Source organism: Panthera leo, chromosome C1, assembly GCF_018350215.1.
Source record: "Panthera leo isolate Ple1 chromosome C1, P.leo_Ple1_pat1.1, whole genome shotgun sequence".
NCBI lineage: Eukaryota > Metazoa > Chordata > Mammalia > Carnivora > Felidae > Panthera > Panthera leo.
The window spans coordinates 11,921,111-11,944,408 of NC_056686.1; the positions used below are offsets into that span (position 1 = coordinate 11,921,111).

The 23,298-nt window shown below is 53.1% G+C and overlaps 2 protein-coding genes across 8 annotated transcripts in view; one reads left to right on the forward strand and one right to left on the reverse strand.

The window, feature by feature from the left end:
* The window catches only part of SPATA21 (spermatogenesis associated 21), a 31,070-nt gene extending 26,602 nt beyond the window's left edge, over positions 1-4,468 (reverse strand). For 3 of the 5 annotated variants that reach the window (XM_042949138.1, XM_042949134.1, XM_042949137.1), the window contains exons 1-3: positions 3,828-4,468; positions 2,415-2,665; positions 649-800 (exon numbers count right to left, since the gene is read on the reverse strand). In XM_042949138.1, the coding sequence (XP_042805072.1) occupies positions 649-800; positions 2,415-2,543 (281 nt within the window). In that variant the 5' untranslated portion in view covers positions 2,544-2,665; positions 3,828-4,468. Of the gene's footprint in view, positions 1-648; positions 801-2,414; positions 2,666-3,669; positions 3,721-3,827 lie in introns of all 5 variants that reach the window. The other 2 variants (XM_042949135.1, XM_042949136.1) reach the window with 2 other exon arrangements.
* A 96-nt stretch (positions 4,469-4,564) lies between these two features.
* On the forward strand, positions 4,565-23,227 carry NECAP2 (NECAP endocytosis associated 2). Of its 3 annotated transcripts, none has more exons than XM_042951486.1 (9): positions 4,565-4,691; positions 10,936-11,199; positions 13,754-13,854; positions 16,111-16,215; positions 16,304-16,385; positions 17,280-17,388; positions 19,421-19,598; positions 22,236-22,314; positions 23,065-23,227. In XM_042951486.1, exons 2-9 carry the CDS (start codon positions 11,108-11,110, stop codon positions 23,111-23,113), a joined length of 795 nt encoding a protein of 264 aa, XP_042807420.1. In that variant the 5' UTR covers positions 4,565-4,691; positions 10,936-11,107; the 3' UTR covers positions 23,114-23,227. The 3 variants fall into 3 exon arrangements, with proteins under 3 accessions (XP_042807420.1, XP_042807422.1, XP_042807421.1); XM_042951488.1 differs by having other exon boundaries at positions 22,239-22,314; XM_042951487.1 differs by lacking the exon at positions 4,565-4,691 and having other exon boundaries at positions 10,929-11,199.
* Positions 23,228-23,298: the final 71 nt, after the last annotated feature.

The following is a 23,298-nucleotide window of genomic DNA, read 5'->3' on the forward strand; positions in this document are numbered from 1 at the left end:
ATAAATCTTTTGCCTTTTAAAATATGAGTCTTGGGGCACCTGGGTGGCTCAGTCAGTTGAGCGACAGACTTCGGCTCAGGTCATGATCTCACGGTCTGTGAGTTCGAGCCCGGCTCCAGGCTCTGTGCAGCCTGGAGCCTGCTTCAGATTCTGTGTCTCCCTCTCTCTCTGACCGCCCCCCCCCCCCCCATTCATGCTCTGTCTCTCTGTGTCTCAAAAATAAATAAACATTAAAAAAATTTTTTTAAATATGAGTCTTACTGTAGACAAGGTAAAAATACAATATTTAGAAAATAGTAACAAGAATGCCATGTAAATGTGTGTTTCTGAGTCTCAGCCTCTCTTTTGTTCAGTCTTCCATTAATTCGGTGAACACATGTTTATTGAACATCTACTAAGTGCCAGGCACAGTCCCAGGCATGAGGGGTTTGAAACAGAGCAGGACACATAAAAGAAGCTTGTCCAGTGGGTCTAGAAGCCAGTGCAGATGGAAGGTTCGGGAGCGATGATGTAGCGGGATTTGTGCCCCCCGTGAGAGAGAAGATTAAGGGCGTATTTGCCTTAGGCTGGGAGTCCTGCCTCCTCCCTGTCCCCCAGGTGGCTCACAGAGTTCTCTCCCGGACCTTCTTTAAGAAGTCCCCAGCTCACCCCGGTTCTGCCGGCTGCCTCTGCTCCTGGGTCCTGAGCTCCCGAGGCCCTTCCTCTGAGGCTGCGCTGGGTTCTGGTCCTTTCTCTGGCCCCCCTGGGGCTGATGAGGGCTGCTTCCCACTGCCCATCCCTGCAGCATCTGGAAACGCAACCTGGAACAGAGATGCCCATGCGCTAGCCCAAGGGTTGGCCACAAGTACCCATTCTGGAGGGCTCCTCCCTCTCCTTGGACATCGTCCAGGCCTCAGGGACAGGGACATCCTGTGCCTGACTGCGGAAGGCAGGCGGAAGGGGAAGGCGCTGCAGAGAGGCAAGGAGGAGGAGGAGGAGGAGCAGGAGAAGGGAGAGGTGTGGGAGAGGGAGAGAGAGAGGGGGAAGGGGAGGGGGAGGAGACAGGGAGCTGGAGAGAGTGGCTAGGCGTAAGACCTGGCCCAAGCCGGCAGCGCTAAGGGCTCTAGCAGAAACCTACAGTCCGGGGTAGCACCTGAGCCAAGGGAACCCCCTGAGGACAGCCTGACGGAGCCCCCTGGGGGACATCACGACCCTCAGAAGATCCAAGAGAGGCTTCCACAATTTCTGCTACTTCAGAGGTCAGGCCCTGGAGCTGGATCTCGATGCCCATCTTGGTCTATCAGTCCCTGGCTGAGCCAGTGACTGGAGCCAGCTCTGGCCCTCACCTGAGGCAGCAAACTCCAGACGACCTGCCTCAATCACTTGAGGACAGTTGTTCTAATGCCAGGTCGAGCCAACACTGAGGACACCTACGCTCGGGGAGGCAGGGTCTGTGCCCCAGGCAGTGGGGCTCAGAGGGGTGCCATGGCCCGCCCAAGGTCATATGGCTGGTTACGTAACCGGACTGAAACCCATGACTTTGTTTGTTGAAAAAAAAAAAAATGAGGGGTAGAGGTGAAGGAAGCCCTGAACGCTTGCCCCAGCCTCCTTCTAAGACCGGCCCCCCTACCTTCAGGCGCTCTCCCTGCCCCCGAGGGAAGCCATGATTTATAACAGAAGCTACAGGGAGAGGGTAACATTGTACCCAAGGGAATGTTGACTTTTTTTTTTTTTTATGGTGACATTTTTGGCTCTGGGGAAACCAGATGGGAAGGAGGGCTTTGCTTTCCCTGTGCTCTTCAGTTCATGCCCCTTGGCACCTAAAAGAATGGCTGGAAAGAGGCTGAGGGGTATGATGGAGGCTTAGGATGCAGGCTGAGGGCTGGGGAGGGTCGTGCTGGAAGCCTTGAGCAACTGTCAGGGGAGTGGAGGGTCTAAAGGGGGCTGGGGGCACACAGCAGGGTAAGTAGGAATTCTGGTTTTGCTCAGCCAGCCTCTATCCTGGTAAGAGAAGCCAGTGGAGTCAAGTGAGTACCACCTCTGGCTCCATTATACCAAGAGATCCAGGCCACTCTGCTCTGCCACGGTGACTAATTCAGGGATGAGCATGTGACCACGATCTGGGCCAGTCGCAGTGATACCAGAAACTTCCTTCAACTATTGCAGAGAGGCTCTCTTCCTGTTGGGGACGCTATGCCAGAGGACGTAAGATGAGAAGATTTTAACCCGAAGTGGCCAGGGCAATCCTTGCCACCTTTCAGGAAGGGCCTGCCTGGGAGCGTCACACTGGAAGGCAGAGCCAACGGACACTCAGGTAGCACCTTGATCCAGCCATACCTGAAGCACACCCGTAGATTTGTCATCTACCCAAGCTGACGTAGGGAAAGGTGCCGGCTGGGAATAGCAGGGTCAGAACACGAGGTGCAGGGCCCTACCTGGCTGATTTCTGATACGGTAGGCTCAACACCAGGCCTCTTGCTGGTGGTGCTCATGCCAGGACTTGGCTGGGCTCCTGGAGCCTTGATCCTTCCCTCCGTGTGCATCTGGGCGTTTCCGTCGTCCATTGTGCCACAGCCAGTGAGGGTGCCAAGTGAGGGGCATCAGTTGCTGTGGTCCCACAGGAGAAATCCAATCAAAGTTCCACCAAGGTCATTACCTAAGCACTCTTCCGCAGCCCACCTGGAACCTGTGATACAGAGAGCCTGGCTCAAGGGAATAGTCAGGGCCCGGCCCACACCGGAGAGGGACTCAGCGGAAACAGAGAGCTAGCCACACATTCACCCTGATTCTCACAGTAACTCCGAGGAGCAAAGTCACTGGCCCAGGGTCCAATGCCAACTAGGTCACCGAGCAGGAATTAAACCGTGGCCTGTCGGATCCCCAAACACACGCACTTTCTCCTACCCCGGCATTTCCTAATGGGTGCTCTTTGGTCCTAATATTGGTCCCATGAGGTACACCACACACACACACAAAGAGTTCTGAGGCCAAATGCATTTGGAAAGTGCTGAGTTAAAATAGAATAGGCTCTGGGGCCCCTGGGTGGCTCCGTCGGTTAAGGGTCCGACTTCGGCTCAGGTCACGATCTCGCGGTTCGTGAGTTCGAGCCCCGCGTCAGGCTCTGTGCTGACGGCTCAGAGCCTGGAGCCTGCTTCGGATTCTGTCTCCCTCTCTCTCTGCCCCTCCCCTACCCACGCTCTGTCTCTCTCTCTGTCTCTCAATAATAAATAAACGTTAAAAAAATTTTTTTAAATAGAATAGGCTCTGTGCTGCAGAACTTCTCAGAGCCTTTAATATGAATGTTAAATATACATTTTAAAGAGTGCCCCAGAATGTCACGGCTGTTGCTGCTATAGATGAAAACTCCAAGTTCTTCTTGGGGTTAAGGAACAAGAGCTGAGAACATCTGTCTCGGGAACCCCAAGGTCTCCAATAGCAACATGTAGTTTGCCAAAGCACCCTCCACCCTGTCCCGGACACATCCCTTTCTAAAGCCTTTCTTGGTGTCTCTCCTGCCTCTCCCACCCAACCTCTTATTAGGCTGTTTCACCACCCCCTACTCAAACATGTTTCAACCTGAGCAGCCCTCCCACAATCCTAATCCCACAGACCCCCAGCCTCTGTGCCCACATCCCACTTCTCTGTCTCCCCAACAACCCCCCCCCCCACCACCATTCTTCAACCTCCCACCTCTTCTCCAAGCTTCTAGCCACCTCAGCCACCTCCAGCGTCTGGAACCCTCTGAGGTAACATTAACACTATTTCTATGGGTGCATCACAGACCCCTTTATACTGTTGACGATTTCTAGGGGTAAATCCCACCCCCCCTCCCAGTGCGACCCTGGAACCTTGAAGATCTTGATGGTGCTTTCACTCTAAACCAGGGCAGGCCAGCCAACAGACACGGGAATCTTCTATTTGCTGGGGGCGTTTGCAGGCGGTGTTCTCCTAAGGGCTCTGTGGGATCACTGGGTCCAGCCCTGAGGCTCAGAGGAGCCCTGTGTCTCGTCCAGCGCAACTCAGCTAGTCTGCAGAAGATCTGGATTCAGACCCAGGCCTGTGCGGCTCACTGCCCAAGCTGGGCACGGCACCAGGTCCTGAGGATGCGCTGGCTGATCTGAAGGCTCTCGCAGCGTATGGGGAGCACAGAGCAGGTGCTCCCAACAGCCACGACCCCCAATCCCCACTCCCTCCTCCTTTCCTCCCACCCCTACCTACACCCCGATCCTTCCTGCAGCTAGGCCTGCGCCCCTACAATGCAGACGAGACCCCCATCCCGTGGGGCGCCCACCCCAGGCGCAGCGCCCGTCTCCCCAAGGGTCTAGTCTCTCGCTCGGCACAGGGAGGTCAGCGCTGTGGCCAAATCCCTCCCTCTGCCCTGGAAGTTCCTTGCTCCCAGTCTCTCTCCCATGAGGGCCCCCTGCACGTCCCCCTTTCCTCCGGGCATTCCCGCCCCAGGGGCGGATGACCCATCCGGAGGACCGCCCTTCCAGACCCCTCGAACACGCCCCCCATTGTCCCCTGTCTCCACCTCAGAATCCTCAGGCCCCGGTATTCCACAAGCTGGAATTTTGAGGGGGCAGAGGCTCCAGAGGGGATCCAGCCCCCTCTCCGTCCCCATCTGGGACTTACAAACCCTGTGAGAGTCTGAAGGAGGGGACGCCCCCAACCCTAGTAGAAGGGCATGGAATCTGAGGACAGAATTGAGGCAGGTGGGTGGCACATACAGACGATGATGTCCTTTCCGACCACTTGTACCTTCTGGTTTTGTCCACGGCTTTGTGGCGATTTCATTCACATCCCATACAATTCTCCCACTTATTAATTAATTAATTCGTTTTAAAATTATTTATTTTATTTTTGAGAAAGAGAGAGAGGGAAAGCTGGGAAGGGGCAGAGAGAGAGAGAGAGAGAGAGAGAGAGAGAGAGAGAGAGAGAGGGAGAGAGAATCCCAAGCAGGCTCCACTCTCACCACAGACCCCGACACGGGGCTTGATCCCACAACTGTGAGATCATGACCTGAGCCAGTATTGAGTCACATGCTCAGCTGACCGAGCCCCCCAGGCGCCCCCCAGTTCTCGCATTTAAAGTGTGCCATTCAAGGGTGCCTGGGGGGCTCAGTCGGTTCAGCGTCCGACTCTTGACTTCCGCGTAGGTCGTGATCTCCCAGTTCGTGAGTTTGAGCCCCGCATCGGGCTCTCTGCTGACAGCGCAGAGCCTGCCTGGGATTCTCTCTCTCCCTCTCTGTTTCAAAATAAATAAGTGAACTTAAAAAAAAATAAAGTGCACAACTCAGTGGCTTGTAATATATTCACAGAATTCTTTGACGATCACCCCAATATCAGAACAACTTTATCACCCTAAAAAGGAACTCCACACCCCTTCACCATCACCTCAGTTCTCACACCCCACCCCAGCCCTAGGCAACCACTAATCTACTGTCTGCCTTGCACATATGCCTGTTCTGGACATTTCATATAAATGGACTCATACGATACCTAGTCCCTGGTGACTGGCTTCTTTCACTTGGCAAAATGTTGTCAAGGTTCATTGCCTTTTGTGGCCAACGTAATATATTTTGTACACCCACTTACCAATTAGTGGACATTTGTGTGTTTCTACTTCTGGGATATTATGAGGAATGCTGCTGTAAACATTCGTGTACAAATTTTTGTGCAAATACGTGTTTTCATTTCTCTTGAATATACAGCTAGGAAAGTAATCGCTGGGTTATAGGCTAACTCTATGTTTAGTTTCTTGGGTAATTGCCAGATGGCTTCCAAGGGGAAGGCATCATTTTACATTCCCAACTGCAGTGTAGGAGGGTTCCAACTCTTCTGTATCCTGACGAACACTTGTTATTATCTGCCTTTTTGAGTTCTAGCCATCCTAGTGGGTGTGGGTATGAGGTGGGATCTTACTGTGGTTTTGGCTTGTGTTTCCCAGCTGGCTGATAAGGTGGAGCACCTTTCTTTCTTTCCATTTACCTATTTACTTTTTTAAAGGATTTTTTGTTGGAGGCAGAGAGAGAGAGAGAGAGAGAGGCAGAGCGCGGGCAGGAAAGGGGCAGAAAGAGAGGGAGACACAGAATCTAAAGCAGGCTCCAGGCTCCGAGCTGTCAGCACAGAGCCCAATGGGGTCTTGAACTCAACAAACTGTGAGATCATGACCCGAGATGAAGTTGGACACTTAACTAAATGAGCCACCCAGGCGCCCCTAAAAGATTTTATTTTTAAGTAATGTCTAGGCTCAATGAGGGGCTCAAACTCACAGCCTGAGATCAAGAGTCGCATGCTTTTCTGACTGAGCCAGCCAGGTGCCATGTAGTGGAGCATCTTTCCATGTGCTTATTGGCTATTCGTGTATCTTCTTGGGGAAAATGTCCACTAGAGTCCATTATTCATGCATAAATTGGATTATTTGTCTTTTTACTATTGAATGGTAAGGGTTCTTTATATATTCTAGATATAAGTCCCTTGTCAGATATATAATTTGCAAGATTATTCTCCCACGATGTGCATTGTATTTTCACTTGTACTTTGTAGCACAAAAGTTTTAAATTTTATTTAAGTCTTATTTATCTATTTTTTCTTTTTTAAAAATTTTATGTATTTATTTTGAGAGAGAGAGAGAGAGAGAGCAGGGTAGAAGGGCAGAGGGAGAGAGGGAGAGAATCCCAAGCGGGCTCCATGCTCAGAGCAGGGCCCAATGAAGGGCTTGATTGCAGGACCATGGGATCGAACCACATGAGCTGAAGTCAAGAGTCAGACGCTTAACCAACTGAGCCATCTAGGCGTCCCTGTCGATTTTTTATTTTGTTGCCTGTGCTTTTAGTGTCCTTTCTAAGAATCCAGTAGGTTCTTTTTTGATTAGGACATAAATGCAAGGTCATGAAGGTTTAGGTCTATGTTTTCTCTTAAAAGTTGTGTAGTTTTAGCTCTCACACTTAGGCCTAAGACCTATTTTTAATTCCTTTTGTATATCGTGTGAGGTAGGGATCGAACGTCTGCATGTGGGTGTCTCAGCACCATTTGTTGGAAAGACTACTGTTTCCCTATTGAGTTGTTTTGGCACACTTCTAGAAAGTCAACTGACTATAAATGTGAGGGGTTATTTCTGGATTCTCAGTTCTACTCCACTGATCTGTGCATCCATCTTTATTTTGGTACTATACTGTCTTGATTACTGTAGCTTTGTAGTAAGTCTTAGAACCGGGAAGTGTGAGTTCTCCAACTTTGCTCTTTTTCAAGATTGCTTTGTTACTGAGTGCCCTTTTATAAGTGGTTTCCCCATCTGAGAAATGGGGGAAATTTCTCTGAGAAATGTCTGTGATGGGAGAAAGATACAGCAGAGAAAGATGGTAAGTGACCTATGATACATATTTCAGGAGGCCACCAAGGACAGCTACCCACATTAAACCCTCACCCTGGCCCGGGACCTACCAGAAAGCAGCTGGGTGAATGAGCAAGATTTTGCTTCCCTGTTCACTTCCTCATGCTTGGGATGGGCTCTATCTGAGCTTATATATACTCTGCTTGTTGGGTTGAATTGAATGTCTGGTAAATAATGTAATTAACCCGGGAGTTGATGATAGGTCCAATTGCCCTCTGCAGCAGAGGTGTTGGAAGGCACTTCAGGAACGTCCAGCTACGAGGCTGGGATTTGAGAATAAGGCAAAAGGGACAGTTTGACTTCCTCCAACCCGAGGACAATGTAGTTGCCCTGGGCTTGTCACTGTTTCAGTGGCCTCCATCACACAATGGAGAGAACAATCCTCACCCTGCCCACCTCACAGAGATTGTTATGTCCATGTAACATCTTCCGGGGAGCCTTCCCTGACTTCCCAAGACTGAGTTGGGTCTCTCTTGTCTTGGCGCCCATAGCCCCTGCGAATTCCTCCATCGTAGCCCTTCCCACTGTGCATTGTAAATAACTCCTTTTCTCTCTGTCTCCTCTGGTCTGTGAGCTCCACCAAGATAGGAGCTGGGTTGGCTTCATCTCTGTGGCCCCAGCAGCCAGCACCCGCCATAGGGTAGGTGCTCAATTCCCGTCTTTGTTAGACCGAACTGAACTGAACATGCTCTGAACATATGGAAGGGCCTGGCTTCCCCCGGCATGGGTGATGCTTCCCTTCGGGGTTCATGAGAGGAAAGCTTCCTACCCGTCGCGGCCACATGGTGAGGCCACACAGCCACCGTGGGCTGCCTTCAAGCTGCTGGGCTTCCAGAGGGGAAGTGATGGAGCTCAGTGCTGATGACAGACACTACCCTGAAGTTCAGCTCTTGAGACCTGGTCCTAGACGCTCTCCCAGCTGGAAGTCCTCTAACCCAACGAGTCCGGGGGCTTTGCTCCTTGGATACCCAATTCTCCCCTGTGTTGTTCAGTACATATTGATGCAAGGAGTCAGAGTGTGAAAGAGAAAACACAGTGGCCCATCCCCAAATTGCCACTTGGTTTTGGGATGTAGCCAACTGAACACACACACATTTACTCACCCATTCGCTGAGCACCTACTCTGTGCCAGAACTTGTGCTGCTGAATACAGGCTCCACAGGTGACAGGGACAGGATCCTTCAAGAGGCTCACAGTCTGGTGGCAGGGCAGTCATATAAACCGAATGGTGAGAATGTGAAGGGGTAAGATCGTCAGTGTGGGAGTGCACCCTCCCTGCCCCTCTTCATATCTCTCCCCTCCACCTTTGAAGGGAGTGCTGTCTTTGCCACTCCAGGACTTAAGGGAAATGAGAGACAGGATCAAAGAAGCGGGAGGAAGAAATCTCATTTTCTGGGTCATTTCTCAATTTCTTCTTTGTTGTGGAGAATCAGGGTAATGAGCAAAGTTGAAATTAGAGGGTAAATCAATTCACATAAAGAGAAAATAACTTCACATCCCCCAGGATGGCTGTGATCGAAGAAAGTGGAAAGTAAGTATTGGTAAGGATAGGGGAAAATCGGAACCCTGTTCATTGCTGGTAGGAACATAAAATGGTGTAGCCACTGTGGAAAACAGTTCAGTGGTTCCAGAGAAAGCTCAACATAAAATTACCATATGGGGGGCGCCTGGGTGGCTCGGTCGGTTAAGCGTCCGACTTCGGCTCAGGTCACGATCACGCGGTCCGTGAGTTCGAGCCCCACGTCGGGCTCTGTGCCGACAGCTCAGAGCCTGGAGCCTGTTTCAGATTCTGTGTCTCCCTCTCTCTGTGACCCTCCCCCGTTCATGCTCTGTCTCTCTCTGTCTCAAAAATAAACGTTAAAAAAAAAAATTAAAAAAAAATTACCATATGGCCCAGCAAATCCACCTCCAGATATATATATACTCAAGAGAATTGAAAACAAGGACTCAAACAAATCAGCATCATTCACAGTAGCCAAAAGGTGGAAACAACCCAAATGCCCATCAACAAATAAATGGATAAACAAACTGTGAAATATGCACACCATGGAGTATCATTCAGCCATCAACAGGAATGAAATTCTCATAGATGCTAGGACAGGAAGGAACCTTGAAAACATTATGCTGAGAAATAAACCAAGCACAAAGGCCTGATAACTGTATGATTCCACTTATATGAGGTATCTAGAATAGGCAAATTCACAGAGACAGGATAGAGGCCACCAGGGGTTGGGGGGAGCGGAGAAATGGGGTGTTATTGCTTAATGGGTACAGAGTTTCTGTTTGGGATGACGAAAAAGGTTCTGGAAATAGTGGTGATAGCTCTATGCAATACCGTGTATGTACTTAATTCCACTGAATTGCACACTTAAAGCCGGTCAACATGGTAAAGTTCTTGTTATGTATATTTTGCCACAATACGAAAGGTTTTTGTTGTTGTTTTTTAATTGATTGTTGGAGAGAGAGAGAGTGCGAGAGCATGGGGGAGGGACAGTGAGAAAGGGAGACAGAGAATCCCAAGTAGGCTGGGTGTCGTGGGCACAGAGTCCCACGCGGGGCTGGAACCCAGGAACCGTGAGACCATGACCTGAGCTGAAATCAAGAGTCGGACGCTCACCGAGTGAGCCACCCAGGCGTCCCTAAAAAAGCTCTTTTAAGAGGTTAGATTAATTCTATGATAAAGTACTTGTACAGAGTGAGTAAAAGGAGAGAGAGGGAGGAGAGGGGAGTTGGGGGCGGAGCAAAGCTTTGGTGGAGCAAAGCTCTCCGCATAGGACCTGGCAGGTTGTAAGCACTTACTACATAATCGTGGAAGAAATGAGAGAACGGTAGAGGAGAAGGCGTTTGGAGAATTTGACTATGGTGGGACAATATGTATCCCGGTAACATTCTATGAGAAATTCGAACTAGGACTGGGGTTCTTTTTTTTTTTTTTTTTTTTAATGTTTACTTATTTATTTTGAGAAAGACGGAGAGAGGGAGCAAGTGGGGGAGGGGCAGAGAGAGAGAGAGGGAGAGAGAGAATCCTAAGCCGGCTCCATGCTGTCAGTGCAGAGCCCTACCTGGGGCTAGATCCCAGGAACCGTGAGATCACGACTTGAGCCGAAATCAAGAGTTGGAGCCTTAACCCGCCAAGCTACCCAGACACCCCTTTTTAAGGGGGGGATTGTTTTTTAATTACTTACGTTACTAAACTTCGCTCTTTGTTGAGTCTAGGCCACACTGGGCCTCGGGCGTGTGGTGGGTTAGAATACGGGTGGAGGGGTCAGGGCATCCCAAGCATCTCTCAAGGAGAAGTAGCCTCAGGGAATCATCTGGAGTCAGGGAGAAGGAAGGACACGCAGGAAGAGCAGAGGGAAGGGAGAGGCTTCAGGGTGAACCGTGTAGGTAGATCCAGCCTGGAATCTCAGCCAGCTGGGCCCAGGTGTCAGATGGGGATGCCCCACAACCGGAGAGCAGATTGCAGCTGGGTCTGTACCCAAGTTGTCTCGGCTGCCCATTCGGCCTTGCCGGAGCGGGAAGCGCCCCCCCCAAGGCTCTTGGACCTCATCGCTTCGGCTCTAGAATCCTTCGGCCGCACGTCTGGAGCCAGAGCGGCCAGCAGAGGGCGCGCGGGAGACAAACGGGCGGAGGACCGCAAGCCGCCGCTCTAGCCTGACCCGGGCCATAGAGTCGCGCCGCTTCCGGCCCCGCTGCTGGGAAGGAGCCGGAAGTCCGGCGGGTTCCGGGCGTCGCGATGGAGGAGGGCGAGTACGAGTCGGTGCTCTGTGTCAAGCCGGAGGTCCACGTCTACCGCATCCCGCCGCGAGCCACCAACCGTGGTTACAGGTGACCGCTCGCCGCCGGCCCGGGCTAACCCCGACTTAACCCCTTCCCCGCCGGCCGACACGCCCACTGGGAAGCCGAGGACGGCCCCGGCGGGTGTAGGGGAGAGGCGGGAGGTAATGCCGCGGCTTCTCCCAGCTCGAGGCCAGAGCAGCAAGAGGGACCCAGACTTTGGGCCGTCTCAGTCCGACGCACGGGGCTCCCGGCGCGCGGAAGGCGTTAAAGCCGTGTCTAGCCTGTGGGCTGCCGGGTACCCTGAAAGCGGCTGGGAGTGGGGGTTTCACAAGACCTTTTCTTTCAGCGCCAACTGCCCTTGGAGGGAACCTTGAAAAGCCTGTAGGGGGAGGGGTCCTATCGCGGGCGGAAATCCCCAGGGGAAGGAAGGGAGCCGAGAACCGGCCAAAATGACCCGTCCGAGCCGGAAGCGGAGGGCCAGAGCCCGGGGACCCCTCCCCGCCCAGCCCCCTTCTCACGAACCTCAGACCCTGTCACAGCCTGTGGCGATTGGGAGGAGCCCATCCGCGCGTCTCCGGTGATAAACAGGTGCTTGTAGCGTCAGGAAGGGAACGCAGGACAGCGGGGGTTGGAAGGAGACTTCCTTTCAAGGCATCCTTTTTTTGTACCGTTTTGTACCGTTGTTACCATGTTGGGTGCGTTGCCTGTGAAAAGAAGCAGAAGAAAAGATGTACCTGTTACAGACCGCCTGATCTGTGGCTATTTTGTGCCCCTGGGTTGGGGGTGGGGTCGCTCTTGAAGGCCGTGTTTGTCTAAGTTGTTTGGAGATACAGGATTGGCCTGCACCGCGAGAACGGTGGCGCGTCCGCCTCTCTGGCCTCTCGCTACTCTCCAGTTGTGTTAATGCGGACTCCTAGCTGATTTTCTAGAGAACAGATTCTTTTCTTGAACACCTATTACATCCGTGATGTAACTTAAAAAGAGTGTGAAAGCAACAATAGGAACGATGACAAAAACGTTCACTTTCTGTCATCGGACTGGAGGTGGGACACCAAACCGGGGATGGTCATCGACTGCGATCCCCGTAAGTAGGATGGGCTTTGTCCCTCCTGGTCCCCCAGAGAGTGAGTCTCCCAAGTGTCGGGGCTGGCTGGTGTGGCGTAGAGGAAACTGGCAGTCCCTGCATTTCATCCTCAGAGCTCTGCTGGGCTTGAATCTAAGGCCTGTGTTGCCCCATTAAGAGGAACCGAAACTGAGTCCGCTGACTTGTGAATTGAGAGTCTGCATTTGTGTGGCCAGAAAACAACCTGTGTGCACGTTATGGTGTCGCTCAAAGGCCTGACTTCTTCTGCTCAGGGACTTCCAAGAAAAGCCTCTTGGAAACACCCAAGGTTCTTGGTATTTGGGGGGTTTTACTAAACTGCTTCTTAGAAATAAAATGTGCAGTTACTGCCTTAAAAGTCCCCCAAGAAGGTCCATGGTGTCCTGTGGTTCTTTCTGCCTAAGACACCTTTGAGATTGTATTTCTTGAACACCCATCCCCTTTTCTCACACGGATGGTCGCTCTCCTTTTCTCTTTCTCCTAATGATCGCTCCCTCTTTGCCTTTCTTTGAAGATCGTCTCAGTGGTCCCAAATGGTCACTCTGGCCCGTGCAGCCTGGCAGCGTCTTAAACGGCAGACCCAGTAGCTACTTCCTTTACAGAAAGAAAACTGGAGGGACGCCTGGGTGGCTCGGTCGGTTAAGCGCCTGCCTTCAGCTCAGGTCATGATCTCACAGTTCAGTTCGAGTCCCGCATCCAGATCTCTGCTGTCTGCGCGGAACCCACTTCAGACCCCCTGTCCCCTTCTCTCTCTGCCCCTCCCCTGCTGGCTTTCTCTCTCTCTCTATCTCCTTCTTCCCCCCCACCAAAATAAATAAACACTTAAAAAAAAAAGAAAGAAAATTGCAAAGTCCTACTTCAGAGAAGTTCTCTGTAGTCTAGAATTGGGGTGTGCAAAGTGCGACTCACTGTGTTTCCGAATGTCTCACAAGCTGAGAATGGTTTTTACATTTTTAAATAGTTGGAGAACATTTAAAGAAAAAAATATTTCTTAATTGAAAATTATATGAGGGGCGCCTGGGTGGCTCAGTCGGTTAAGCGTCCGACTTCAGCTCAGGTCCTGATCTCGCGGTTTGTGAGTTCGATCCCTGCGTTGGGCTCTGTGCTGACAGCTCGGAGCCTGGAGCCTGCGTCGGATTCTGTGTCTCCCTCGCTCTCTGCCCCTCCCCTGCACATGCTCTGTTTCTCTCTCTCTCAAAAATAAACATTAAAAAAATTATACGAGATTCAAATCTTTAGTGTCCATAAAGCTGCACTGAAATACAGTCGCAGTAGAAAACACTCAGTTAAAATACTTAAAGCACCAACATGCTCACGTAGCATCTGTGACCGCTTTCACGCTACCACGGCGGCGTGAGTAGTTGTGACAAAGATCGTATGGCCCTTTTCAACCTCTGGTCTAGAGCAAGCAGCCTGGGTGCCCTTTGCATTCCCGTCCCCAGCACTGGAGTGAGGGAGCAGGAGCCTCTAGCAGAGGCTCAATGGTTTTTGTCCCCTTAGGGCCGCGGAGTGGCAGCTGGACCAGCCATCATGGAGTGGCCGGCTGCGGATCACTGCAAAAGGGCAGGTGGCCTACATCAAGCTGGAGGACAGGACCTCAGGTAAAGGCAAGGGAGGCCCTCCTGGGGCTGAGATGCCGCACCTCCTACTCTGTCCAGGGAGAGGCAGCCCGGCCCAGGCCGGTCCACTCACGGGTCACGGGAACCGATCCTGGAAATCAAAGGCCCGACTACCTTTAAACTGTCTCCATTTCCCTCCCCACCCCGGCCCCGGCCTTTAATTGCAGAAACCACTGTCTCCAGGTGTAAAAGGGAGTACCTGTCAAGCACCTGTTTTTCCTTAAGAAAATACTAATTTGGGAGCCCAAGGAGAGGAGAACTGCAGGTCGGTCCCAAGGAGGAAGCCCCAGGGTTTGCCTTGAAGACGGGCTGGGGGAAGACACACAGCCCTTGGCGGCTGAGCTCTCTGCTGCTTACTCAGGAATTCTGTGTATCGACTGAATGGTAGCTCCCCAGACTGACCACGCCTGTTAACCGAAAGAGCTGGAAAGTGGCCTGCTCAGCTCTTTCCTGGTGAAAGGACGAGCCAAGCTGGGCTGTGTCGGGGTCAGCTGGCAGATGTTACCTTAGGGGAAATCTGGAAGTCCTGTGCCCCTAGCGTCTCTGGGTGAGCTGTGGGGGGGGCATTGTGGCCTGAAATAGTCCCAGCCCCCAGGGCAGGGATCGGGCACAGCGCCTGCTCGGTCGGGTGCCAGAACATTCGGTCATTTATTTTTCTAACATATAGAGATTGTTCTTTGTGGGGCAGGACAAAGTGTAAAGAGTCATAGGCAAAATGGGCTGCCTCTTTCAGAACTGTGTCACTTGTGTCTGAGCTCTGAGACCTTGCGCGAGCCATGTGGCCTCTAGTGCCTCGGCCTCCTTTTTGAAATGGGGGTCACCTTAGCTTCTGTTTTCACAAGGCTGTTGGAAATGTGAAGTGAGCACCTACTTAGCCAATTGCTTTGTGAACTGCAAGGTGATCCAAAGCGTCGATTTGTTCTGGAGCGTGGAGTTGACGGGTACTGGCGGCAGAGGAGGTTGAGAAGACAGCTGCCATGACTAGGCCAGAGAACTCTGGCTGTGCAGCGTGCTGGGGTGTCCCGGGTGACCTCCCAAGGGATGGCAACACCTGTTTCCTGGGAGCCTTGGGAGCTGACTTCAGGGTGACCGCTGAGTGTAACAGCGACTGCGTAGAGCTGAGCCTCACCTGTAGGAGCCACCCCAGCATGCTCTTGGCTTGGGGTCGCGCCCACTGGGTCCTGGTTGTCTCTCATTCTGCAGTCATTTTGGGCCAGGGTTTCTCAGCCTCCGTGCTAGTGACATTTGGGCCACGTGAGTGTTGTGGGCTGTTAAGTCAAATTTAAGGTATTTAGCAACATCCGTGGCCTCTGTCTACTAGATGCCAATGGCACCGCCCCCCCCCCCCCCCCAAGTTGTGAACACCACAAATGACTGCACACATTGCCACGTCTCCCCTGGGGGAAAGGTGAGCAAAATCACCCCTGGTTGAGAATAGCTGCTCTCGGCTGAAGGCACCCAGCTGAGTTCCAGAGGCCAGGGACCCAACTAGGGGGTCAGAGAAATTATCAAGAAGCTGCAGACTTCAGGGACACTGATTTCCGTTCACTTCAGCCTTGATGGCAGTCACCTCTGAACCAGCAGTCAGTTGTAGATCCTGGGTCGAGTACTGAACCTGTGAACGGAGGTCGGCACCTGTGGAGGTGACGCAGGTCCAGAATGTCCCCAAAGGTGTGTGCTGTGCTGGGGCCTGGAGAGCCAGTGGGACAGGGGATGCATTTCACCAGGGCTCCTTTTAAGACCAGTGGCCCTTTTGTCCTGGCTGCTTCAGATCCTTCCGTGAGTGCCCAAACCCTCTTTCCCCTGGGTCCACCAGCCCGTCTGCAGTCCTGCCTCAGAAAGCTTGTGCTCTACCTGGGGGCTTGCCTGCTCCCGGGCCCTTGAGTGCAGACAAGTAACGTTACAGGTGAGGCGGGTAGGCTCTAGCCGGCTCCCGCGAGAATGGGCTTTGGGTTTTAAGAGAAGCCAGAAACCTGGATTATTTTACATGTAGTTTGATTTTGAAAAGTTTGGCAGTTAAAAATGTTAAAACTGGGCCGTGTCTGACCTCTAAGCCCCCTCTGACTTAAACCTTTCCTTGCTTATGTTTCTTGTGTCTACCGGTCCCGTTAGAATAGACTGGATTTGAACTCAAGGGTAAGGTTTGCCTACCTGCCTTTTAGGGAAAAGGGCCCAGTGGTGGGATAGAAATGTCAGGCTGGAAGGGGGCTCGAGGCTCACCCTCCCTTGTGTTTCCAGGGGAGCTCTTTGCTCAGGCCCCGGTGGATCAGTTTCCTGGCACGGCCGTGGAGAGCGTGACGGATTCCAGCAGGTACTTCGTTATCCGCATCGAAGACGGAAACGGTGCGTGCGGGGCTTGGTAGTTCTTCCCACTGAGAAAGGTTTCCTCTGCCTCTGCATTAACTGGGATTAATCCTGCGTTGTCCCCCAGGGCGCCGGGCGTTTATTGGAATTGGCTTCGGGGACCGCGGCGACGCCTTTGACTTCAATGTCGCGTTGCAGGACCATTTCAAGTGAGTGGTTGCAGGACACACGTGCTCATGCCTCCTCCCTTCTTTCCTGGACAGAAGGGTCGCCCAGCTTAGGATACCCCGGTGGTTGTGTGGGATTCGTCTCCTGGCGGCGCCTCGGGGGAACTCGCTGCTCCTGTGGGGCAGGCTGCCTTCTCTGCTTTCGAGTCGTCTCCTTTTCCCAGGGTCAGCCGGCCCAGCCTCTGGGATGCCATTCCTCTTCCCATACCAGGCACCAGAGGTGCCAGAGTCCGTGCAAGGCTCACGTGGCCTTGCTGAGCCAGTCCCCCCAGGTACGATAAGTGGCGCGATCCTCGGCCACCTACCAGATGTCCTGGGAGTCCTTTCTAAAGCTAGAAGACGGGACAGGAAGGACTGTGCCCCTGCCACCTGCAGGCCCCCACCTCTGGCTGCTGGCACGTTGGAAAGAGTGCCGCCACTCACGTGGGCACCCCCGGCACTTCCCTGACGTGTCCCTGGGTGGCTGCTGGATGGGTATCAGATGGCGGGTGGGGGACCTTGGTGTTGCTCTCTACCGCCTGGGCATCTGTCTTGTCTCACCACCTACCTTAAGAGTCGTTGGGCGCGGCGTGTGGATACATAGTCTTAGTTCTCACGCCAAGTGCTGGGGAGGAAAGGGCCAGGTTCTCAGATTTCCTAAAGACAGGTGTCAGGACCGCCTTGTACATAAATGAGCTCACCGAATTTTCATAGCAGTCATTAAGACACACAGGATCGTCATCCCATTTTGCTGATGAGGTAACGGATGTGCGCGCGGCTGCTTATGTGACAAGAGTCAGGATTTGAATTCAGGTCCAACTAGCAAGCCCACGTGTGCTCTTTCTAAGCAGGGAACCTGGTCTCATTGTCACCCTTTTCTTCCTGTTCTCTCCCCAGGTGGGTGAAACAGCAGTGTGAATTTGCAAAGCAAGCCCAGAACCCCGACCTGGGCCCCAAGTTGGACCTAGGCTTCAAAGAGGGCCAGACCATCAAGCTCAACATCGCGGTGAGTCCCACCCTCACTTGGCTTTGCTGGCAGGTGCCCAAGCCCGGCCCAGAGCCCACCCCTCTTTTCCCATAATTCAGTTCCATCCGTTGAGCCGATACTTGTTGAGCAGCTGCCTTGTGCCAGGTACTGGGCCGTGGGTGAGCGAGAGGGCTCAGCTGTCGTGGAGCTCAGAGTTCAACGGAGATGGACGAGACAAACGGCGATCACAACCTGGCAGGGGAGGGGATGTGCTCAGTGCCATGAGCTCCTAGAGGAGGGGCACGCAGCCTAGAGCTTGGGGAAGCCAGGAAGGCTTTTTGGAAGAAGCCAGAGCCTTCTGCTCTGGGCAGAAGGGCATTGAGGTGGATGCCGGGAGTCATGGGCAGCTCCTGCCAGTGGCGGTGTCCTGACACCCCGTGTCTTCGTCCTAAGCTGCCCGGCATCTGGGGGTGTCCCCTTGTTAGCTCCTGTTGAGAGTGGGAAAAGGTAGTGCTGGGCTGGGTGGCCAAGGCTTGGTCCTCACCCGGCTACAGGGAGGGGGGTTGGAATGATTTGGGGGAACCAAGGACCAGATGGAAATGTTTTTTGAAGAAACTTTGTAACCCTAAAATAATGCTCTTCCTTTTTACTTACACTGTCTCTTTCTCCTCTTTTCTGCTTCATGATGGTGATGATTTGGGACCCTTGAAGTTGGCCAGCTGGCCCTTAAGAGAAAATACCGGTCATGTCCAGTGGACTGGTTGGGATGTGATTCCTCTCTTGCTGGGAGGGGACTAGCATTTAATGAGCATCAGCTGTGTGCCAGGTAGTGTTCTTAGGCACTTACATGACTCAAACATTCTCCCATTTTACAGACGAGGAAGTTGAGGCTTAGCGAGATTAAGGAACTTGCCCAGGTCATAGAGCTGGAAATAACCGGCACAGCTGGACTCTCAGCGAGGGCTGTGAGGCTCCTGACTTCAGGGCTATGGTTTTCACATTGGATTAAGCTGCTGCTCCCCTTAGAAGGTGGGCACTGTGTCTTCATCCCTGTAACTAGCACTGGTTTCTGGCTCACGTTGGGACTCAGGTTTGGGGGATTTTTTAGGGTCTTACTGAAGTATGATATGCGCACAGAAAAGCACACACGTTATAAATGTAGAAGGCGGTGAATTTTTGAAAAGCAAACGTGCCCACCCAAACGAGCCCCAGATCAAGAAGCAGAGATTGTCGGCACTCCGGAAGCCCCTCCCCTGCCCCCGTCCACAGGCTAGAGGAACTAGTGTCCTGACGTCGGACGCCCTAGATTTCGTTTGTGCCTTTTATGAATGAATCCTCTGCCTTGTGCTCTTGTGCGTGTAACCCCTTGGTCCATGTAGCATTGTGCTCACACAAGGCGTGTAACCCCTTGGTCCAGTGTAGCATTTGTGAGAGCCTCCGTTTGGTGCACGTAACTTGTCTGTTGTCACTGTGGTGGCGTATCTCGTGATGGGAATGTGCCCCGGTGTTACCGTTCAACCGGAGTGCCTGCCGGTTTGGAGCTTTCACAAATGGTGCGGCTGTGAACGTCCGAGTGCACGTGAGAACGCATTCCTGGGAGGTCTGTCTCCGGGAGGGGAGTTGCTGGGTCATCCGTTGGCGCGCTCAGCTTTATAGATTCTTTGAAGCTGTCTTTGCAAGGAGTTTTCCCAGTTTATGCTTCCACCAGCAGTGTGGGAATGTTCCGGTTGTTCCCTATCCTTGTTGGTACTTGACAGCCTACATTTTGGCCGTTCTGGTGGGCGTGTACTGGCGCAGCACTAGCTTTGATTGGTGGTGTTGATTTGTATTTCTCTGATGATTAATGAAGCCAGTGCCGAGTCTTAAAATGAAATGTATTTGGGAATAGCTCCAGAATTGTGCCGCATGGAGTACTGTTCGTAACAGTGAGAGTGCTGGACAGCTCTTGACCGTCTTGTGGTTATACAGACATTTGGGGCTTGGGGGCTGCCGTGGCCCTCCCTGTGGGGTTTTCCAATGGGAGTGGGACCCCAGCAGAGCTGACTGGCTTGCATTCCTCTCCTCTCTTTAGAACATGAAGAAGAAGGAAGGAGCAGCTGGGACTCCCCGAGCCCGGCCCGCCAGCACAGGGGGCTTGAGCCTGCTTCCCCCGCCTCCAGGGGGGAAAACCTCCACCCTGATCCCCCCTCCTGGGGAGCAGCTGTCTGCGGGGGGGTCCCTCGGCCAGACAGCAGTTGCTCCCAGTTCAGGTCAGTGCTCCGGAGTGCTTGTTGCTGAACCTGCCCTGTGGGTTCCTCTCCCCCGCCCCGGTGGCTGGGGCCCCGTGGCGTGTTCCCTCCTGCACTCACACTGGTCCATCATCCGGTACCTGTATGTGACAAACTAGAAGGTGATCCTGCCCAGACTGGGTAAGGGCTTCCTCTGTTCTCTGATGCCCACCACTAACCCCCTCGGTGCCTCTGTCTACCCCTGATGGGGCAGGGACTGAAACTTGTTCATGGCTGTGAAATCACCCACACGTGCGTTCTTGGCTCTCAGAGGCTGCTCAGTGTTTGTCGAGTGGGTGGGTGATGGAGACATGGTCTGCTCATGTCGACTACTCATATCTAGTAGGAGAGAGGAGTCATGGACGCAAAGACCAAATGTATGGGTCCACATACTACCAGCCAGCATGGTGTGGGGAGGCTTCACGCAAAAGGTGGAATTGAACTGGGCCTTTAAGGAAAGAGATTGGGGCAGGGGATGATGCTTGGCGTCGCAGAGAGAGACAAGAGTGTGAATGGGGCTCAGGTTTTTGGTTTTTTTTTCAATTAATTAATTTTGAGAGAGAGTACACGTGAGAGAATAGGGAAGGGGCAGGGAGGGGGGAGAGAGAATCCTAAGCAGGCTCCACATGTCAACACAGAGCCCAACACAGGGCTCCATCCCACGAACCGTAAGATCATGACCTGAGCTGAAATCAAGAGTCAGACACTCAAGGGACTGAGCCACCCAGGTGCGCCAAGGCTCAGATTTTTAAACATCTGGTGTATTTAAGGTTATGGATGTAGCATAAGTCTGCCAAGGTGAGTGGTGGGAAATAAAATTGGGGATTTAGTTTGGAGCATGCTCCTTGTAAGGCCCTCGGGGTGCTGGGAAACAGAGGTAACTCCCCCAGCACGCTATGCTGGGGCTTGTTCTAAGGTGTAAGGAACGGCTTTTGGAGACCCTGGGATTCCAGAGGTTCGTGCCTATTACCAGCCGCTGGTAATGCCGGGGAGCTAGCCCATTTCCTTGGCCTCCCCACCCTACCTGCCCAGCCTCGCTGGATGCTCCTGGCCTTCCCCAGGCTGGGTGATTGTCACCAGCCCACTTTCTCCATGCAGATCTCACCAGGTTCTGGCGGGGGGGGGCAGGATCTAGGCAGGAATCCTGCTTTTGTTCTCTCTTAGGGGTGTGGACGTTGGCTTCCCCGTCTGGAGGTCGGGCTTCCAACCTCAGCCCTGTGGGGGATTCCCAGCCCAGGAGTGGGCAGGAGTAGCAGTCAGTGAGCCCCCCCTGCCCCGACACCTGGAACTATCCTTTTAGCACCGTATAGGACCGCCTACCTTGGCATCACCAGGGACAGGGGCAGGAACGTCTATGTTCTTAGTGTTGTGTGCTCGCTGAGGTCTGAGAGCCAGTCTTAGGCCTTTCCTCAGTTGCTGGTGCGTTTTTAACAGCTGATACAGAATATGTATATGTGCCAGGCGGTGTGTCAGGTCCTGGGGATACTCCAAGTACAGCTGCTGCTCTCAAGGGCTGTGCTCTAATGTGCCAGACTGGCAATTAGCATGTCTCCAGATGAAATGGTGTCAGCACCCCACCCCCACCCCGGGTGGCTTAGTTGGTAAGTGTCTTGAGCTCAGCTCAGGTCCTGATCCCAGGGTCAGGGTCAAGCCCTGACTCGGGCTCCATGCTGGGTGTGGTGGAGCCCAAACAAAACAAAACACAGACCAGTTCTGTGAAGTCAGCACTGTTGTTGTCTCCGTTTGAGAGATAAGGGAACTGAGACGTGAGGAATGTGCGTGAGGTCACTCGGTTGGTCCCGGCCTATCTTCCCCCAGGGACTGTGATGGGGTTTGAAAGATAGTGCGCTTTAAAGCACTGCTTAAGCACTTGGTGAGCTGTAAAACTAAACACTTGAAGGCCCTGGTTTTATCTGATCTCCCAGCCCAGAGCAGATGAGACATAGCAGATTGGTGGGAAGGCAGAGGGTAGCAGGCTCAGGGCCTTTGGAAGGGGCGTTTAGCCCTGGGAGAGGTGCCGGACACGCACAGAAACAGCCCCTGCGGCGCCATTGTGCCCCCTCCCTGGATGAAAAGGTCCACACGGATAGCAGCTTCTGTGGCTTCTTCTAGAAGGCTCTCCCCAAACCCTAACCTGTTTGGGTCCCAGCACTTGCCACTTGTCCGGAGCATAACTTTTTCGTTCGGTTGATCCAGACACTGGACTGAGGGCTTTACAGGAAGACGGTCTTGCATCTGTGGTGGGCATTGTCCACTCAAGAAGCCAGGGCAGGAGATGGTAAATTTTAACCAGATGGCCAACGTCAGCCGTTGGAAACAAGGTCAGCTTCACGTAGGGATGATCGGTGAGGTGTGATTCCTCCTCACCGGCACCCTCCCCTCCACCTCGTTCGTGGCTTTCCACTCTTCTCCAGGAGCCCTCAAGGCCTCATGAGCTGATGGCGGAAATGTGGCAGCTCGCTGGGTCCGGTTGCCCCAGAGCAGGTCTCCGTGTGTCTTTCTCAGGCACCTGGAGTCATGAGGCTGATTTCTCAGGGTCGCTGAGACCACCCAAAAGAGCGATCCCTGACGTGTGTCTCCTTTTCTTTTCTCCCTGCCCATCGGATGTGGGGACGTCAGTAGGAGGTGCCACCATGTCCTGGCCACAACCCAAGCCTGCCACCGCCGACATCTGGGGAGACTTTACCAAATCCACAGGGTGAGGAGGGTCACATTTTTGTGGTGGGACTGGGGCCGGGGCTGCTTCTCGAGAAACCTGGGATGGGCCCAGGTGCTTTTGTTGTGGTGTTCAGAGCAGCAGCTCTCGCTCGGAGATTCTTAGGGCGGCCGGAGGGCAGAGCCCCAAGTGCCTCCTTTGGGTGGCACACTTCTCTCCGTGAAGGCTTTTCGCTGCCTTCTACTGCTGGGCGACCTGGGGCTACCCTTTGCAACTCTCTCCGGTCCCGTCCTCACTAGGAGCTCCCCGTTCCTCCTCCGCTCCCGTCCTCATGGGACCTCCGAGGCAAGGTCTCTTGCCTTCTTTGCCTCGATAAAATTTCAAGCCTTGCCTTGGAGTCGAGGTGGAGAGATGCTCCAAACTTAAATGTATTCTGCGGACATTATATGGGCTGCAGGACAGGACTCGGCACGTGCTTTCTGTAAAGGACCAGACGGCAAGTAGTATCGACTCTGCAGACCTTATGGTCTCAGTTTTGCTTTTGTAGCCCAAGAGCAGCCATAGATGACGTGTCCGTGAATGTGCGTGGCTGTGCAGCAGTGACCTTTTATTTACAGAAACAGGCAGAGGACTAGATTTGGTCCCTGGGCTGTAGTTTGCTGACCCCTGCTCTAGAACATTCGGGGACCAGCTTCCTGGAGCTCTTTCTGCCCAGAGAGAAGCCACATTTTACCGACTTTATATTTTCAAACATCTGAACTCTCCCACCCCTCCCTTTTTTCCCTTTTACAGGTCGACTTCCAGCCAGACTCAACCAGGCACAGGCTGGGTCCAGTTCTGATCTGAGCGCACCCCTCTTCTTCCTCGTACAACTTCTGGAAAGGAGCCGCCTCACCTGGGCCAAAGGAAGGAGGACGGAGCTCTCTGCGGCCAGCCTCTGTCTGGAGCATGACCCTCTCCTCCTCGTCTTGACGTTCTTAACAGACTGGCATGTTCGCAGTGAATTGGCACATGTCGCACTTCCCT

Coding starts and splice junctions, on each gene's coding strand:
- NECAP2 (XM_042951486.1), top strand. CDS start 11,108: ATGGAGGAGGGCGAGTACGAGTCGGTGCTCTGTGTCAAGCCGGAGGTC. Junction 13,855..16,110: donor GCTGGAGGACAGGACCTCAG/GTAAAGGCAAGG, acceptor TTGTGTTTCCAG/GGGAGCTCTTTGCTCAGGCC. Junction 16,216..16,303: donor CCGCATCGAAGACGGAAACG/GTGCGTGCGGGG, acceptor GTTGTCCCCCAG/GGCGCCGGGCGTTTATTGGA.